The 21,030-nt window shown below is 33.5% G+C and overlaps 2 protein-coding genes and 1 pseudogene across 7 annotated transcripts; 1 reads left to right on the top strand and 2 right to left on the bottom strand.

Moving 5' to 3' along the window:
* Positions 1-387: 387 nt before the first annotated feature.
* LOC140805969 (autophagy-related protein 13b-like) lies at positions 388-19,285 on the bottom strand. 6 transcript variants are annotated; one of them, XM_073162359.1, is made up of 5 exons: positions 19,088-19,285; positions 18,831-19,012; positions 18,719-18,754; positions 18,462-18,581; positions 388-429 (listed from the first exon to the last, which is right to left on the bottom strand). In XM_073162359.1, coding segments are annotated over exons 1-5 (357 nt in total). In that variant the 5' UTR covers positions 19,106-19,285; the 3' UTR covers positions 388-428. The 6 variants fall into 6 exon arrangements, with proteins under 6 accessions (XP_073018460.1, XP_073018459.1, XP_073018458.1 ...); XM_073162358.1 differs by lacking the exon at positions 388-429 and adding an exon at positions 17,292-17,858; XM_073162357.1 differs by lacking the exon at positions 388-429 and adding an exon at positions 17,292-17,853.
* LOC140805967 (uncharacterized) lies at positions 14,200-16,237 on the top strand. Its single transcript, XM_073162355.1, has 2 exons — positions 14,200-14,928; positions 15,037-16,237. Exons 1-2 carry the CDS (start codon positions 14,202-14,204, stop codon positions 16,083-16,085), a joined length of 1,776 nt encoding a protein of 591 aa, XP_073018456.1. The 5' UTR covers positions 14,200-14,201; the 3' UTR covers positions 16,086-16,237.
* On the bottom strand, positions 19,193-20,218 carry LOC140805968 (autophagy-related protein 13b-like; annotated as a pseudogene).
* Between the last annotated feature and the right edge of the window lie 812 nt (positions 20,219-21,030).

Below are 21,030 nucleotides of genomic sequence, written 5' to 3'. Positions count from 1 at the left end.
AATACCAAAATACGGATCACTTGTGCGAATTCTGCGAAGAAGACATTGATTCCAAGTATTGGTTCTATCATTGTGCCGAATGTGACCAATCGTTTCATGTCGACTGCATTCCTTCGGTGGGGAAATTTTCAAAAATCAAGTTTGGTGGCACTGTGGAAGTGCCTTGTCACGAAGATCATCCATTGACTTTGACGAGGATGATGAATCTCGGCAGCCAAACCTGTGGGTATACATATTGCCACGAAATTATCGAAGGCTTCAAAGATGGAATGGCTTTACACTGCCAAGACTGTGATTTTTGGATCCATTTCGACTGTGGATATCGATCATGCGGTGGAAAGGTTTCAATTCCCTATCTTCGGATTAAAAATGTTTAGTTTGTTTAAATTAGCTGGTACGTCTCGCTCTGAGGAATGAAATGATCCTGATCTGGTAATACACATTATATTGCATATTAGGTTGATTTCAAGACAATGCAAATAAAGTTGAAGGACTACTTAAATTTAAAATTAAGCTATTGAAGATGCAAGATATTTAGCATAACTGGTCTCTAGTGCGTTCATGAAGCACAGAGTGTCACATAATCTTCATCAATGAGGTCTGCGAAGGAAGACCTGTGGATCCCCTCCTCTTATTGTACAATACATAGTAAAATATGTGAAATGTTAAATGCTTACGGTCCCTAACGGGGTGAAACTATTTACTTGTTACTAGAGAACTCAGATTAAGATAAAAACTATATGTATTTTCTTATACAAGCCGCAATACGATATTTTATATCCATCAGTAACAGCACATCTGCAACTAACAACCCCACTAATATGTGACCTACGAGGCAGGTGTAATATGGAAAGAACGTTCAAAACACTTAGCTTATAGTTGAGCATCTCATAGTTGCTCTCGTATATATGTTATAATGGCAAAGGCGTAAAGTTGGTTGTTCTACAAATTAAAGTAAGATTGATGAGATGAAGGTCTTTGAAACAACAAAGTCAAGGGTTGGAAATTTGTTCTCCCATTAAGAAAGCTTTAATTTGGTTACTATTTCCTGTTACACTGACAAGTCTTGCTAAACATAATGAACAAAACAGATATTAAACAAGAAGATGGAATAAAAGGTAATCATATTGATATTATGTATCTGCACCAGAGTTACATACAGTGTACCCAAAACAAACATGCAAAATTTCCTGGCTTAATTTGAAGAATTTTATTAATATATATTTTAAAAACTAAATAAATTGTTCAAATATATCATAATTTAATATATAACAATGATTTCAATGACAATGAGTATAGTTATTTTCAATATTTTTCCCACACAATTATATTATAACAACGATATATTCTGAACAGTAGATTAAAGAGAGATACTACTGATCAAATATATATTAAATAAATTGTTCAAATATATCATAATTTAATATATAACAATGATTTCAATGACAATGGGTATAGTTATTTTCAATATTTTTCCCACACAATTATATTATAACAATGATATATTCTGAACAGTAGATTAAAGAGAGATACTACTGATGGTGATTATTATGCCACTTGTTACTAAAGTGGTGATTTGTTGGTTGGAATAATCGTATCTGTTGAGTAGATCAATCGAAACATGATGTTTGAACTATTGTACGTTTAAAAGATTCGAGTTGTATTGTTATCACTAACTATAACTTTTCGTAAAGCGACAAACGTCCAACAAAAAACGAACTTTTTATCTTCGTAATTAAGTGCGTAAAAGATTACATCCATATATCTAGCTTCACGAAGTAATTAAAACGAAAGTAAAAATTAATTTAATTTGTCAGGTAGGACGATTTCAAGATAGCCCGAAAACGGTGAATAATTACATCAAACATTTGTGATAATCGGTTTAACAAGCATCACCATGTTTGTTTAGAAGTTAAATACAGTATGATCTCGCATGATATAAAACCGAATTTTGAGCTCGAATTCGGCTCGTTATTTTCAAGTTTAATTAAATTCAAGTGGAACCGAGCCAAGACTCAAAGTTTTAGTTCAAGCTAGCAAGGTAATTCAGATTTTAAAAATATGATAATATAAGAAATATCTGGCAAAAATTATTAATAACACTCAAAATTTGGCAACCACTTGAACGGTTATTTATTATTTGGACCTCTAATTTGAGGCTAACATTAATCTTCCGATCACTTTGTTATATCAATATCCCATTTAAATTTAATAAAGACAGTGCAGGTTACAGAGAATACGAGAAGTCGGTCCATTTCAAATAGAAGTGAAAACGACATTTCGAAGAATGGAAACTATATAATTCTTTTAAAAAAAAAAAATTAAAATGAAAGCTATCAAATTTTTAAATTGAAAAAATGATAGAAAATAATATATAATTATACTGACTTTAAGTAATAGTGTGCGTGTGTCTATATATATTAATATATATAATAAACATTCGTTATGAATATTTATGTGAACATCGACTGAAGTGACATCTATCTATTAGAGAGCGACAATTACAACAAATAGATCACATTTGCTTTTCCTTTTTTTTTTTTACAACTTAAATTGACCTGAATACGTGGACATCCAATCGTTTATCTCTCTCTCGACCCGAACATAATGGGAGCATCATCCTTGAGTCATAAGGGCCTCTCCCATTTAAAAACACCCGATGACTTGCCATTCAATACTTATGAAGCACCGAGTAATGAAAATGAAAAGTAATTGAAATATATGTATGTTAGGTTGTATTTGGATTGATTGATTTGATTTGGATGAAACTTGTTAACTTGATACAACGACCTGAATTTAATTTCATTCAAACAAACCAAGATATTTGCAATACATCGTTTCAAATATATTAATCCAAGCACATCCATGTCAAACAGTAGAATGTATTCTACAAATAAGGAAAGTATCTCACAGATGAGGTAATATTTATTGATTAAAGGAAACATGAGATTGTCAACAACAATTAAGGAAGGATTAATTGCTTAGTCTTGCAGTGCATTCAATGGCAAACCCTAGTCATTGTTCTTAGTGAGCAAGACGACAATTTTTTTGGTTGAGAATAAACTATTTAGATAATGTTTTTTGGAAGTATTGATGTACTGAGTTCAAGAGGATGTGCATTAGCATTTGCTTAGGAGATAACTAAGGGCGTGTATTCAATTTAGTAGATGATGACTTTTATAGAGTTTAAAAGTCGAGATGTATTCAAAATGAATTAATCATAAGGTTTTAAGAACACATAGACTATTATCTACATCACAAAGCAAATCGAGAAAATACTTTGACCCTCAATTTAGTGTTTGCTCGATAAAAGTTACAAAAAAACTAGAACATTTGATCAATAATAATATTACTTACCTTGAGATTGTGAGGAGAATAATCGCTTTTTGAAGGTTTTGAACCATGTGAGTCTATGATAAATGATGTCAATAAATAATAAAGCCCCTAGAAATGTATTAAATTGGGTTCAAGCCCCTAGAAAGGTATTAAACACACCCAAAATGAAAAGTAAAAAGGGATAGAGAATCACCTTGACGAAGGCCATGACTGAGCGAATGAAAGAATCTGCATGCATGCAATCGAACCATTAATATTGACAAAAATAACAGTTTAAAATTCACAATTGATTAAGGAAATTATCCGCTTAGAAAAACCAAAATGCCGCATCACACTGAGGAGGAAAGAAGATTGATAATTTTGTTGGTAGAGACGTTGCAAAGGCTGATATGTCTGAAGTCGTTACACGCTAGGAAAAAGTTTTTTTTATTCATTAATTTTTCTGATTTTGGGTTTGGTCTATTAAATTTTTAAATGTTGGTTTTGATACGCTAATTTTTAATTTTCAGTTATTTTGGTTCAATTTAAATAGTTAGTGTACCAAAAAAAAAACTTTGGAAACTTAGTGAATCAAAACAAAATATTGAACAAGTTAGTTGACCAAAAAAATTATTTTCTCTCTCAAACGATCTGCTTCAACTTAGCTGCCGCCGCCTTCTCATTAATGTTCTTAGTTTGCTTGGTAACTACATACATATAAGTCGTTATATATTGTATCAATCATTCATACATCGCCTGAGCACCGATCTGATGAAATCAATTTGGTTTTACATCATAACACACAAATCCCTAAATACTATTCAATTATCAAGAAACTACATATATAAGCATCATAATTGCGGAAGCGTACCGGAATCCATGATTTGTTGATGATTATTGGGAGTGATCTTCAATCTTGCAGTTTTCTTCCAAAAAACCAAAGAGTTCTGTTGATGGGAAACAGAACGATACGTCTCTGCAAAATTGGGACCATAACCCATTTTATAATTAATCAAACTTCACTATTTCTAATTTGGTCCCTCAACAAACCAGAAATATCATATATGGTATCCACACTTAAATATCATGACATTTAAGTCCTCAAGTCAATTCTTATTCTAAATTAGACCACATAAGTTTATGACTTATTTAATTGATGACATATAAACATTTATAATTACATTTATGGCCCCAAAATTCTAACAATCTCCCACTGGACCATATGTGTAAACTTATAAATGTGTTAAACTTGATGAGCTCAAAACTTTTGTCATCACAACAATAAGACTTCTTAAACAATCTCGTCCATTAATTATATCGACATAGGATCAATGCAGTCTTTGTTGTATCTATCACAACTGAACCATCAATGATCACACATATCAATACAATCAAATGACATAGATCAATCATGAATGTGTGGCATGAAAATTACATGCAAGGTGATCTATTCATGTCAATTTTCAACTGGTCCTTCTTTACCAAAGTGAGATCAAAAACCTTAACTTCAGTTAGACAAAGTGTAAAGTAAACAATGAACTTTATTTCTGATCAGAAAATATCCAAATACATAAGTTTGAACAACAAAACCAAACATAAAATGTATAGTACAAACTCCCACTAGATCTAGACTTCATCAAACTGAATAACACCCATATGAGCAGTGTGCTCATGGAAAACACTGGGTGGCAAACCCTTCGTAAAAGGATCTGCTATCATAGAGTTTGTTCCTATGTGTTCTATCAAAATCTGTCCACTTTGTACTCTTTCTTTCACAACAAGGAACTTGATGTCGATGTGCTTCGATTTTGTCGAGCTCCTATTATTGTTGGAATACAATACAGCTGATCTATTGTCACAAAACAATTTCAATGGTCTTTCAACCTTTTCTAGAATACGCAGCCCAGTGACAAAATTCCTCAACCATATTGCATGATTAGATGCCTCGTAACATGCTATAAATTCAGCCGCCATGGTGGAAGAAGCTGTTAGTGCTTGTTTGGCACTTCTCCAAGAGATAGCTCCGCCAGCCAATAGAAATACATAGCCTGAAGTGGATCTCATGCTATCTTGGCATCCCGCGAAATCGGAGTCCGAATATCCCATGATCTCAAGATTATTCGACCTCTTATATGTGAGCATATAATCACAAGTTCTCTTTAGATATCTCATTACTCTTTTGGTTGCTTTCCAGTGATCCATTCCTGGGTTGCTTAAATATCTGCCCAACACTCCAACAATGTACGCAATATCTGGACGCGTACAAACTTGAGCATACATAAGACTTCCTACAGCCGAAGCATAGGGAATCTTTTGCATTTCTTGAATCTCGAGGCTTCCTTTAGGGCACTGTTTAAGACTAAACTTGTCTCCTTTAGCGACCGGGGTATTACCTGGCTTACAATCTTGCATGCCAAATCTTTTAAGTACCTTATCGATATAGCTCTTTTGCGATAATCCAAGAATACCTTGAGAACGATCTCGATGTATTTGGATTCCTAATACAAAAGAGGCGTTACCAAGATCTTTCATTTCAAAATGTCTAGAGAGAAATTTCTTGGTATCGTTCAACATGCCTATATCGTTTGTGGCAAGCAAAATGTCATCCACATATAAAACCAGAAATATATGTTTACTCCCACTGAACTTATGATACACACAATCATCTACTACATTTACCTCAAAACCAAATGAGATAATTACTTGATGAAACTTGTGGTACCATTGACGAGAAGCTTGCTTTAACCCATAGATGGACTTCTTAAGTTTGCAAACCATATTCTTTGGATTTCCAAATACAAAGTGTTCTGGTTGCACCATATAGATTGTTTCCTCAATGTCTCCATTGAGAAAAGCTGTCTTGACATCCATCTGATGAAGTTCCATATCAAAGTGTGCAACAAGTGCCATGATTGTCCTAAAAGAGTCCTTCGATGAAACTGGAGAGAAGGTCTCTTTAAAGTCAATCCCATATTTTTGAGTATAGCCTTTAGCTACAAGACGTGCTTTGTACCTCTCCACATTACCTTTTGAATCCCGTTTGGTTTTGAAAATCCACTTACAACCAATGGGTTTCACACCTTCTGGTAATGGGACAAGTTCCCAAACTTTATTGTCTTGCATTGACTTATACTCCTCACTCATTGCCTCGGCCCACTTTTGAGAATTTGAATCTTGCATGGCTTGACGAACGTTGATTGGATCATTCTCCGTCATACCATCATTTTCCTCATGTTCTTGGAGTAGCACTATGTAATCATCCGGAATAGCGCTCTTCCTTTCTCTAGTGGACCTCCGTAAAGACACTTGTTCTTCAGACGCTGGTTCTTGAGGTTGTTGAGTTTGTTCGATTGGAACTTGATTGACAATGTCTTGTTGTTCTTGTATCATATCTTGATCAATGACAGGAATACAATCCTGAACATTATCAGTATCAATCATAGGAATATGAACCATTTCCTCTTGAAGAGTATTTGGATCAAATTCCTCCTCGAAGACAAAGTCTGTTATTTTATTCTTCCCCCCAAACTCAATATCCTCAAAAAATACTGCAGTTCCCGTCTCAAATATATTCTTTACTTTGGGATCATAAAATTTATAGCCCCTTGATCGCTCAGAATACCCAATAAAGTAGCTACTGACTGTTCTGGAGTCAAGTTTCTTTTCATACGGTCGATATGGTCTAGCCTCAGCTGGACATCCCCAAATATGAAAATGTTTTAGACTTGGCTTTCGCCCTGTCCAAAGTTCATAAGGTGTTTTAATAGCTGCTTTAGTTGGTACTCTATTTAGAATGTAAGTTGCTGTTTTTAATGCTTCTCCCCAGAGTGACGCTGGTAAGGTTGAATGACTGATCATACTTCTTACCATATCCTTAAGAGTCCTATTTCGTCGTTCAGCTACACCATTCATGCTTGGTGAGCCTGGCATGGTGTATTGCGGGACGATTCCATATTCCTCTAGGTATTGAGCAAAAGGTCCTGGACGTTGTTCCCCTGAACCGTCATTTCTACCGTAATATTCACCACCACGATCAGATCTGACTTTCTTAATTCTTTTGTCGAGTTGATTCTCGACTTCAGTCTTAAATGACTTGAAAACGTCCAATGTCTGTGATTTTTCATGGATAAGAAATAAGTATGCATATCTAGAGTAATCATCAATGAATGATACAAAATATTGTTGACCATTCCAAGAAGATGTTGGAAATGGTCCACAAATATCTGTATGTATCAATTCCAATACCTCAGTAGCTCTATATGCACCCTCTTTCTTTCTTTTGGTCTGTTTGCCTTTGATGCATTCGACACAATTGTTTAAGTCTGTAAAATCAATGGAGTTCAAAATTCCATCTGATACAAGTCGTTCAACTCTATTTCTAGAGATGTGCCCTAATCGCTTGTGCCATAATGCACCAGAGTTTTCATTATTAAATTTACGCTTAGTACCACGTGATTCCACATTTAGGGTTTCAATATAAGAAGCATTTGTATCAAGCATATATAGATTGTCATAAATTATAAGTGAACCAGTTCCAACAACATTAGAATTAATAGATAACCTAAACATATTGTTTCCAAATGAACAACAATATCCTAATTTGTCCAAACTAGAAACAGAAATTAAGTTCCGTCTAAACGACGGTACAACAAAAGTATCTATTAAATCCAAATAATAACCAGTACTTAATAACAATCTAAAATGCCCTATTGCTTCCACTTTGACCGACTTGCCATCACCTACATAAATGCATCTTTCAGCATCATTTGGCTTTCGGCAGCTCAGGCAACCCTGCATTGAAACACTTATATTAGTAGTAGCACCGGAATCTAACCACCAAGTGTTTCTTGGTACTGAAGCTAAATTTACTTCAGAACATACCAAACTTGAAAATGTACCTTTCTTTGCACGCCATGCATGGTACTTAGGACAATCTTTCTTGACATGATCATCCTTATCACAGAAGAAACAACCTTTCTTGTCCTTATCTTGCTTTTGTTTCTTTGCATATGGACCTTTAACAGCCTCATTCATTCTTTTCTTGCCCTTATCTTTAGAGGTACTTGCATAATGTGCACTTTCAGTCTTGTCTTGCTTCAATCTCTCTTCCTCTTGAACACAATAAGAAATGAGCTCATTAAGAGACCATTTCTCCTTTTGACAGTTATAACTGATCTTGAACTGACTATATTGATTTGGAAGAGAAATCAGCACTAAATGAACAAGCATGTCTTCCGACAATTCAAGATTAAGTGCCTTCAACTGCGATGCAAGGTGAGACATTTCCATAATATATTCTCGGATATTCCCCTTGCCTTTATACTTCATGGAAATCAAGCTCTTCAGAATCGTGCTTGTTTCCGCCTTATCGCTTTTGGCAAAGCGCTTCTCAATCTCATCGAGATAATCCTTAGCTTTGGTGACACTCTCGGACACCGCACCTCTAAAAGCCTCAGGTATGCCGCGTTTGATGATCATAAGACTCATGCGGTTAGAGCGATCCCACCTCTCACATATAGCCCTCTGTTCAGAGGAACTAGAATCCGTAAGAGCGGTAGGTTGCTCTGTCCTGATCGCAAGATCTAGATCCATGCAGCCAAGAACAATAAGAATGTTCTCCTTCCAATCCTTAAAATTTGTCCCATTAAGGATCGGCACGGAACTTAGATTAGCAGATATAGTAGCAACTTTTGCTGAAAAGAGAACATAAAAAATAATAACATAATTAACATGCCCATCTCAAACAAATTAAAATAAATAGAAAATCCCATCTCAAGATACCTAGTGCAATATCAATATTAAATCTTTGGACAATAATATTATATGCAAGTGGTACTCTTGTTGCAATAATCAAACATTAACAATAATGTATGACAAACAAGAAATCTATCTTTGGATAGATTTATTATTTTCATAAAATAAACAAGTAAAATCTTGTAATTGTTACATGTTAATTATCACAAGAAAATGAATCATTTTGTCAAGTATAAATCTTCCTTTGGGCCGATCAACACTCACATAAATATTCTCATTTTCACTTTATTTAAAAACTTTAATAATATCCTAATATCTCAAAAAAAAATAAATTAAATAACAGCGGTCACTTTGGCGACATATAATTCAAATTTAATTTAATTTGAAATATTAGATATTAATATATTTATGAAATTCACTCCAAAATTTTAATCAATTACGGTAAAACAATTAAATTATTTTACTCAAAATGAATAAACACAATGAATTTTAATAAATTCCAGAAAAAAAAATCAGTGCAGTTATCAGAATAAAAAAATGTCAAAAAAAAAAAAAAAAAAACAAAACGGTTTCAACCAAAGAACGTGTCCATTGATATGCAATTCCCAAAAGTCACTTATGGATTCCACCGTACCAACTTTCAACCAAACACACATGACAGATTATTAAACTAATTAAACAAAATTATTATTATTTTAAATAATAATCATGCCCTTACTATCAAATGCATGTGGAAAAGATTCAAGAAAAACAAAAGGCACCGATTCAATCATTCCATGAAAAAAAAAATTTGTTTCCACCGATTATACCCTTAATAATTATGTATCGATCTACTTAATTATTGGAAAGAAAAACAAATAAAATAATATTTGGATCACAAATCACCGCACAAACCCGGAATCCCGAGAAAATCCTTACTGTAAAATATTGAAATCATGTGGAAACAAAACAATAGATGATTGGACCGAAAACTCAGAACTTGAAATTATGACATTAAGGGAACAAAACAGGTCAAACAAAGAAGCACCGATTCAGATTTGGAATGAAAACAAAAAAAAAAACCAATTTTGTTATCACTAATCATGCCATTAACCGATAATAATGAATATATCCAAAATCATTTGACCCACGTCACCGATACAATTTCGAAAACAAATTAAACATTCCCGAATTCGTAATAATTATTGAAGGACGAACCGTTTCTCAAAAATTGAAATAGATGGCTCTGATACCAATTGATGAAATCAATTTGGTTTTACATCATAACACACAAATCCCTAAATACTATTCAATTCTCAAGAAACTACATATATAAGCATCATAATTGCGGAAGCGTACCGGAATCCATGATTTGTTGATGATTATTGGGAGTGATCTTCAATCTTGCAGTTTTCTTCCAAAAAACCAAAGAGTTCTGTTGATGGGAAACAGAACGATACGTCTCTGCAAAATTGGGACCATAACCCATTTTATAATTAATCAAACTTCACTATTTCTAATTTGGTCCCTCAACAAACCAGAAATATCATATATGGTATCCACACTTAAATATCATGACATTTAAGTCCTCAAGTCAATTCTTATTCTAAATTAGACCACATAAGTTTATGACTTATTTAATTGATGACATATAAACATTTATAATTACATTTATGGCCCCAAAATTCTAACACGATCTCCCGAATCTCGACTAGTCTCTATTGCCTAGATTGTGGGCGACTGACTGCATTCCTTCCGATTGCTTGTACTAAGATGACCGATTGATTCGTTTTGCTCTTAGTAAGTGGCAACAGGGTCGTACGACTTTTTTGGGAAAATTTGTAAAATAATATTGGTCAATAATTTATTTAAAAAATGACATCCTCAACACTTGGTGTGATCATTTTTTTAAATAAATAGTTGACTAAGGTTTAAAAACAAAATAACCTTAATTTTTTTTTTTTACTTTTTTTTACTCGAGTCAAATTTAAAAATTGGACCTTCAAAAAAATAAGTTGCGTTCAATTTTTATTTTTCATTGACCACTTCTTTTTAAAATTAAACATGTCTTAAATATAAAAGACAAATAATATATGACACCCAAAATAATTATAATGTGATGCTTAATAATAATTTAAATCGTACTAGTCTTGCCATTTTGACATACTAAAGATTTTGTTTTTTAAAAAAAAAATCCAATAACAAGATTTTACTATTAAATAACACGATAAATGGTAACTAAAGAAATATTCACGTAATCAACTGACTTCTAATAGAAATAAAAAAAAATTGTGAAATAGTCTCATAAGTCAATTTTATGATACATATATCTATTTAGGTCAATCATTAAAAAAAATATTATTTTTTATGTAAAAAATATTACTTATTATTGTAATATGAGCATGATTGACTTGTCTCAATAAAGACTGTTTCATAAGAGATCTAATCGATAAAAATTATCAAGAATATTAGAATTAAGGGGACAAATTTAAGTGTAATATCATGTTTTTCAGAAATTTCTTCCAAGTTTTTTTAAAATATTTAGATCATTCGAAAAATTTATCTATTGACCAATAACTAGAGAGAGAGGATTAAACTAAATTTAGAAGGATTTCTGAATTTTAAATTAACTGTAATGACTCAAAATATAATTATTTGTGATTTGAAATTCATTGTCAAATGAATTTGTTATTATAGATTTGAAATCTCTTACTTCAAATCCATCAATCAAAATGCGACCGTTAACATTTTTTGTCGCTCACAACATGTGTGTAGAGTGATGATCAAGGATTTGAGGCTAATATAATTTTTTTCCTCAACATCATTTAAGTTCATTGATATGTTCCCTGTTTTAACCTTAAATAAAAAGCTTGTAATAACATTAATATCTTAATTTAGTAAATTTATATGATAATGATACACAAATAAATATAAAATATTCAATTGAGAGCTTGTTATAATTGTGTCTCGAATTCAAACTCGAACTCGAACTCGTTTCTTGGTTCCAAACGAGCTATAAGTCATCGACAAAAAAGATAGCTAAATATTGAATACGAAGAACATTTGAAAAAGGAAATGGTATAATCTTAAACCAACATGTGCCATTGACATCCTTAATATAATTATTAGTTTTAATTTAATTTTAATTTTCATCAACACAAACATACATAGAATCAGATTAGTATTCTGTATTTCTAAAGCGTGATATCAATTATGTTTTCAAAATTTTCGAAAACATCAAGCCTCGTAAGTACTGACTCTTAGTATATATCTTCATGTAATGGCCTCTTAATTTCTCCCAAAGGTACCTCGGCTGGGATTAACAAAAATAATTAATTATTAATTTATATACGGTATATTAAAAGCTTCTCATGTGATATTCTTGACTTTGCTAATGCTTGGTTTTACTATATCGTAAAGCGCAAGCTTTTGTTACAACATTGGATTCTTTCTTAGTTTTTGAAAGTTGATTGATAATTATTCTAATATAATATGAGTAGGTCTGTTGTGAGACGATCTCACGAATCTTTATCTGTGAGACGGGTCAATCCTATCGATATTCACAATAAAAAGTAATACTTCTTAACATAAAAAGTAATACTTTTTCATAGATGACCCAAATAAGATATCCGTCTCACGAAATTGATCCGTGAGACCGTCTTACAAGAGTTTTTGTGATATAATATTGCATCCCCAAAATACAAGCTGATTTACTTTTTTGAGGAAAAAAGCCGTAACAAATTCAAAATTCAAACAATTTTGAGTTCTAATAAAATATGTTTACACAAAAATTATTTTATGTTAAAATATATATATATTTATACACACACACACATACATATATAATAAATTTAGCTCGTTCACCAATAAATATAATAAATCTAGATACAAAAGGTAGGAACTAAACCACTTTAAAAAATAATGAATATATAAATTAGCTTGTGGATTGTATTATGGTGGACCATTTTCTTCTTTATATAAAAAGAAAATCTTCATGTATTTTCTTAAAAAATCATCTAAATTTGTTTAACGTATTTAAAAAATATCACTTTTTAATTATCGTTTAATCAAAACAAATAAACCGATTTAAATATGGATTATTATATATTTTTTTACTTTTGGTCATGTGTCGGTTAAGATTGAGACTTGAACTTAACTTAATCTCAAAAGTTAGCTCCAGGGGGAGGATTGTCCAAATCAATAAATGCAACTTCTAGGAACTTTGTCCAACCGATATGAGACATCTTAACACATCCATCATGCTCAAGAATGAACAACTAGAGTTGGGCAATCCAACACATAACAGTGGTCTTAGGCTCTGATATCAGGTTAAGATTGAGATTTGAACATAACTCAACACCAAAAACTATCTTAAGGAGATGATTGTCTAAGTTCATATATACAACTCACACGAACTATGTCCAATCGATGTGGGGCATTGCAAATGGTGAATTTGGATTTTTAAATGGAAAAATATAAAAACACATAAATTAATTTAAAAAATCAGCAAAGTACAAAAAACATGATATTGGTCCAAGAAAAAAAAAGAAAGGTTAAAACTACAAACTAGAAAAGTTTGCCGATATACTACTCCAAGAATCAACAATAAATATAATAAATCTAGGTCGTTGCTTGATACAAAAGGTAAGAACTAAGCCACTTTAAAAAAGTATGAATACATAAATTAGCTTGTGGATTGTTTTGTTTTTTTTTATTTTGGATTGTTTTGTTGTGTGCCCTTTTCCGCTTTCTCTTCTTTATATAAAAAATAAATCTTCATATATGCTCTTGAAAAAAAAAATAACCATCTATATTTGTATCACGTATTTAAAAAAAACATCACTTTTAATTATTAGCAAAACAAATAAACAGATTTAAATAACGATAATTACATTTTTTGTCTTATAATTTAATTTTTTTCGTTTTTGATTTATTATTGAATTGTATTTTTAATATTGTAATTTGCATCTTCTTTTTTTTTGGTGAATAAGTATTTTTAAAAAGAGAAAGATAAAAAACTGGTGAATAAAAAAAATCAGTAAAAGTGCAAAAAACAAGATAGAAGAGTTTGCCCATATACTACTCCAAGAATCAACATCTATATATATAGATTATTGTCAAAAATAGAGACATACAGAAAGAAATAAAGAGATATGGAGAATAATGTACATTTTGCTCATGAGCACCCACTCATCTTCAAGGAATCAGAGGAAATTCGGCGTTGCTGCAATGCATGTGGGCTGTATGTGTTGTCGAGCCCCTGTTACATGTGCACCATTCAAGGTTGCAATTTTTATCTCCACCGAGCTTGCGCACAACTTCCCCCCGAATCGCACCATTATTTCCTCAGTACTAATGAATTTAATGTACATAAAATTGTAAAACATGCTCTCGTTTTACTTGCAAAGCCCCGTGATGAGAATTGTTTGTGCGGTAAATGTGGGAAATTGTGCGAGAATTTCATCTACCACTGCACCAAATGCGAGTTTGTACTCCATCCTTTATGTGGTTTTCCCTTAGATATCCAAATAACACACACGAGCCACCCCCAACATCCACTGGTATTTCTGTGCAAGAAGGCTCTGTTGCTTTGTGACGCTTGTGGGAAAGAACATGAGGGTTATTTCTTCTCATGTCAAAAATGCAATTTTTGGATTCACCATGATTGTGCCTTGTTACCCAGCTTTGTAGGAGTCCAAAACCATGACCACAATCTCTCCCTCCTCTATTCTGCTGCCTCCTTGCTTGACTTTTATTCTAGAAGAAGCCAGTGTCTAATTTGTTCGAAAAAAACGATTAGTGAATTCGGGCTTTATTATTGTTTTACGTGTGGAGTTACCAGTCATGTGGATTGTGCAATATCAAAGATGAAGGACCCAGGTAACTAAATTTACTTGTATATTAATTGTTACCTATATATGAATGAATGAATGGTATCACAAAAGCAACATACATATAAATAATTTCTATGACAAAATCTGCATGCAGGTGAGATATTTCATCTACCGACTTTGTCAATCGATGTTTTTCCGAGTTCGATGATTCGTTCATTAGCAAAGGAGAGGGCTATACAGGAGAGAAATTCTACCAACATGTTGGAAAAATACCACGCCCATTCTTTGGTCTTCATCGATGAAGAAGACATTGCACAAGAATCAGTTTGCAACGCATGCATTCACCCTATTTCACCCCCATTTTATAGATGTAGAGCCCATTCTGAATGCAATTTTCTCCTCCACAAATTTTGTGTGGATTTGCCTCTTTCTATCAAAGATTCGATTTACATATCAGCCACTGGCAGCCTGGTTTCCCCGAGATCAGATGAATTCTTTTCTTTGTTTGAGTGTTATAGTTGCCGCAAGTACTGCAACGGATTCGGATACTCATATAGTGAACAGAGCTCCGCAGTTGACGATCTTGCATGTTCCTTTTCTCCGAGAGTCATCGAGCATGATTCACACAAGCAACATCCTCTTATTCTAACTTTTCCAGACTTAAATAGGACAAAGTGGGTATCGTGTTGTGGTAAATCATGTCGGTATGTATACCACTGCGGTGTGTGTAATTTCATGATACATATTGATTGTGCTCGTCTGCCTAAAACAGTCGCCCATAAATTCGACAAACATCCCCTCGCTCTGACATTTGCATCTTCTTCCCAAGACCACAATACTGATCACTTGTGCGAATTCTGCGAAGAAGACATTGATTCCAAGTATTGGTTCTATCATTGTACCGAATGTGACCAATCGTTTCATGTCGACTGCATTCCTTCAGTAGGGGAATTTTCGAAAATCAAGTTTGGTGGCACCGTGGAAGTGCCTTGTCACGAGGATCATCCATTGACCTTAACGAGGATGATGAATCTCGGCAGCCAAACCTGTGGGTATACATATTGCCACGAAATTATCGAAGGCTTCAAAGATGGAATGGCTTTACACTGCCAAGACTGTGATTTTTGGATCCATTTCGACTGTGGATATCGATCCTGCGGTGGAAAGGTTTCACTTCCCTATCTTCGGATTAAATATCTTTAGTTTGTTTAAATTAGTCTTAATTTCCAGTTGTTCAAACGTCTTCAATCTCTCTTCTTTTACCAGAAATTATATATATTATAGGTTCGTCTTTGTCTTGAGTGTTTCAACTCTAATATTGGATAAGATTTTGCTGCCCATCCAATGAATTAGAAGTGGGGAATGTTTAATTAAATTTTTAATAAATTTCACCTTAAAAATATATATGATGTAATTTTAAAAAATCAGTGATCCAATATTGTCGATTTTATTGTTGAAGCCACACCTGAAATTACAAATATAACGCCCACGACTTATTTATTACAAAACAAATAATATTGACGGAAAGTAAACAATTCTTCAACTTCAACAATAACAAATAATTCCTTTCCAGCAATTTTACGTCAGGTGAGTCTATGCTACATCAAAAGTAGAATTCTTGATGTGTTTGTATAAGATGATTGGTCGATCATCTCACTGCAAAATAAAAAAATATTTATGGACCTCACATTTTTTCGTTTCAAATGAGATGATCCAACGATTATCTTATACAAAACAAAAACCGGAAGATCTACTCTCGGTGTAGCATAAGCTCACCCTTTTAGAACATAAGAGATGGACTTAAAATATATCACAATAAATAACTATTTGAGATTTGAAATATATTGTCAAGTGGATTTGCTCAAACAAACCAACGAATTTGTTTTTATGAATTTATCTCTTGATTCAAATTCGTCATTCCAAATGCAACCTTAACATTTTTTTTATCTATTACAGTACGTGTAGAGTATCAAATCTAGGATTTGAGAATCCTGTTCGTTTTTCAACATCGTTTAAGTCCCTTAATATGTTCCATGTTTGAAGCTTAAAAGTATTGATAGTAAATAAAAAGCTTGCGTCGTGCATTTTCAAATAACATTATTATCTTAATTTAATACATTTATTTTAGATTACATGATAATGACACAAAAATAAATATAAAATATCTTCGTGAGATTGTTACAATTGAATCTCGAACCCAGAACTTGTTTCGAATGTGAGATCTTGGTGCCAAATGGGGACATAAGTCATCGGCGAAAAGTGTAGCTAAATATTGAACAAACAGAAAATTTGAAAAAGGAAATGGTATAACCTTAAACTCACATGTTCCATTGACATCCCCAATATAATTATTAATTATTAGTTTAATTATTATTTTCATCAACACACATGTATTATGCATAGAATCAGATTAGTATTCTGTATTTGATCAATATTTCATTTAGGAATGTATAAAAAAAGTATGTACAAATATGCATAGATAGTCCTCAAAACTTCTGGACATGCAAAACATTGACATATATTTACTTGAGTGAAGCCTTAAAACCAACATCTCAATTCGGACTAGACACTAACCGAGCTTCGCTTCCAAATCATCAAAAATTAGCTCGAAAACTTCTAGGAAAATAAATGGGCTGTTGCCACAAAAATCACGAGCATACTGAAAGATACTGCTGCTCCGCAGTAGAATGCCGCACGTAAATCTCCCAAAGAAAGATATACTATTCGTCTACGCCTTGGAATCTTTACCTTTCTTCAGCAAATCATCTTTCAATTCTCCATACCCACGGAGCTCGTTCAGTGCATCAGTTATAGTCTTGTTATAATTCCTGAGTGCAGTTTTCGAGGTTGGAACTTTGTCAGGAAAAAGAGCTGTCATGGTGAAGAGGCGGTGCATTCTGGAGCATATGAAGAAGAGCGCCAACTTGTGACTCTTTAGCTGGTATGTCTCGCTCTGAGGAATGCAATGATCCTGATCTGGTAATATACATGGCATATTAGCTTGATTTTGAGACAATGCAAATAAAGTTGAAGGACTACTTAAATTTAAAATTAAGCTATTGAAGATGCAAGATATTTAATATAACTGGTCTCTAGCGCGTTCATGAAGCACAGAGTGTCACATAATCTTCAACAATGAGGTCTGCGAAGGAAGACCTGTGGATCCCCTCCTCTTGTTGTACAATACATAGTTAAATATGTGAAATGTTAAATGCTTACGGTCCCTAACGGGGTGAAACTATTTACTTTTTACTAGAGAACTCAGATTAAGATAAAAATTACATGATTTTTCTTATACAAGCCGCAATACGATAGTTTATATCCATCAGTAACAACACATCTGCAACTAACAACCCCACTAATATGTGACCTACGAGGCAGGTATAATATGGAAAGAACGTTCAAAACACGTAGCATATAGTTGAGCATCTCATAGTTGCTCTCGTATTGTTATAATGGCAAAGATGTAAAGTTGGTTCTACAAAGTAAGATTGATGAGATGAAGGTCTTTGAAACAACAAAGTCAAGGGTTGGAAATTTGTTCTCCCATTAAGAAAGCCTTTCTTGTTGAGAAAGTACCAAGATCTTTTTATGTTGCATGGACAAGCTACGAAGGCAAAAATGATTATTCTGCTGTTTCTGGGGACGAAGTATCCGCATGTCACTTTAATATTTCTGGGGCAGAAAGAATGCATCAAGCTGTTGAAAGAGGCAGGGTAGAAATTAAAAGTCTACGGGATAACTCTATCACGAAATCTAAGAACAAATTAAGATTCACGCCAGAGAGAGTGTCTTCTCTTCAAGTTTCACATCACATACTAAGATATGGCAATTACCACGATTCGGTCTTGACAGAAGACAAGACATTAATCCTGAAAATTATCTCCAAATCAGCTAAGCGCCATTGACTTCTAACTATTAGACCAATCAAGTAAGCAAAATGATTACCTGGAACCAACACTTAGTTTGGCATCATTATCTAAAACAAATGGCCCCAAAAACTCTGAATCATCATAACCGCCCCAAAAAGTTAACCTACTAGAGCTTCTAGAGATTAATTTTGATGGTGAGCTATTTGACGACGGTTTCTCATCAGATATCTTCCTGAGTTCATCATTCAAGAAAGGTAACTGCAAAAGGCAACATCATTGTTTAAAATGATTTTGGGGAACAGGGGACCATAAAACTATGATCACCGTATATACCTTGTCAAATGTTGACATGGAGTGATAATCACTTGCACCCGCATCTTGCTTAGAAACACGGGTTTGAGAAGCTACATTACGAGGCAAAGGAAAATCCGTACAAGTTCAATACTCCTCATGACTTGGATTCTTCGAATGACTATCTTCTTGCTTAGAAACAGGGAATGGGGCATGAGACTTGGAATATGGGCCATAACTCCAGCTATGATGCCTACCAAACGCACGTGTAAATCGGGAGCTTTGTGATTCAGGAAAAGATGGAAACCATCTACGTGGTTCGGCCATTGGACTGCCAACATATTCGGGTATGAACTGTGGCGATATAGGGGTTGAAGGTTCGGAACTTACATCCAAGAACGACGTACAACAAAGCCGACCACGAGAAGTATCCACAGGACTAAAAACAAACTGTTGCATATCAGCCTCTTGTCCACGGGTAAATGGCTCAACAAAAGATGAAACACGATGGTCAGGATTATACAATCGAATCCGGGCTGATGAAATGAGATCATGAAACAACTTATAAGCAGGCAAAAGCCTAACAGTCGCATACAACTATCTAACAACAACAAAGATTTCTTGTACAAAACATGAGAGCTAGTACAAGTGGATCACCTACTCCCAGATACGCCACTTCCTTTACCACCACAGCCCTTCTTACTTTCATATTGTATAACCCACCTCTCAATAATCTTTTCACACCCAAAGTCATAACTTCTCAAATCATAAGAGCAAGGCTCTTTCCTAGAGACTTTCCTCCCAAGACCACTCCTTTTTGGTGAAGAACTCAAGGGGTTCCCGCCTCTTTATCAGAACAACATCAACAATCACAGGTTCAAGATTGCTCTGCCGCCAAAAGTCTATGTTTTCAAAAGCAGCAGGGCAATCCCTAAGAGCGAAATTAAACCACTTACCCCTTGGCCGAAAACTCGAGGAGGAAGATGATGATGATGATGATGATGATGATGATGGAGAAGGAGACGATAAAATCTGTTCGCCATTATATTTACGAGACGAAACATAAGGGCGTCGAGATTCCAGTATCACGTGAAGGCTTTTAGCAAAAAAATCAGTAATAATCTGCTCCATTTTCGCAGGCTCCGACGGAGCGTTCCCATGTGGAGAAGCCATGGATAATCACCTCTCCCAACCAAAACAAAAAAAAAAAATTCCAAACTTTCGCAAAACAAAAAAAAAACCCCAGAATTCAAAACGTTAAATTCCACTCGAAACTCAAACAACATCAACAACCCGGCAATGAATATGCAAAAACGTGAGATTGTCATACATAAGACTAACTCTTAATTTTAAACACATGGATTATCTTTATTTCATTACATCGGAATGCAGTAACTGATCTTTCTCGGTGATTGAAGTGTAACATTTTTATTGTTGTACGGTCAAATATATTTGTTTAATTCCAGCAATTTCTTTGCTTTGTTTTTTTAAAAAAAATATATATATACAATGTATCATAATGGCAAGTCCAAATTAATGATCAATCCAGGATATTTCCTTTTTTTTAATATTTATAATAATTATTTTTAAAATTTATCTTGAGAGTGAAAAGAAAAAGAAATGTATATAATTAATATATGGTATTCTAGATATGTTAATGGCTATACATAAAAATTTATATGTAATTTTACTCGAAAAAAAGTTCACAACTACGGAACTACCTAAATGAAATACAAGAAAACTTTATACAGTCGCTAATATGCTAAATATTAATTTTTCTTGTATCATTCCCAGCTCTGCCCCAATTCTACTAAATCACAAAAACTTTTATGCGACGGTTTCATAGTTCAATTTTTTGAGACAAATATTTTATTTAAGTTACTCGTGAAAAAATATTATTTTTTATGTCAAAAACATTACTTTTTATTGTAAATATGAGTAGAGTTAACTCGTTTAGAAAATAAAGAAATGTGAAACCGTCTCAA

The sequence above is a fragment of the Primulina eburnea genome, chromosome 11 (genome assembly GCF_022965805.1).
Source record: "Primulina eburnea isolate SZY01 chromosome 11, ASM2296580v1, whole genome shotgun sequence".
Taxonomy (NCBI): Eukaryota; Viridiplantae; Streptophyta; class Magnoliopsida; order Lamiales; family Gesneriaceae; genus Primulina; species Primulina eburnea.
This window is presented reverse-complemented; position numbering and strand designations above follow the sequence as displayed.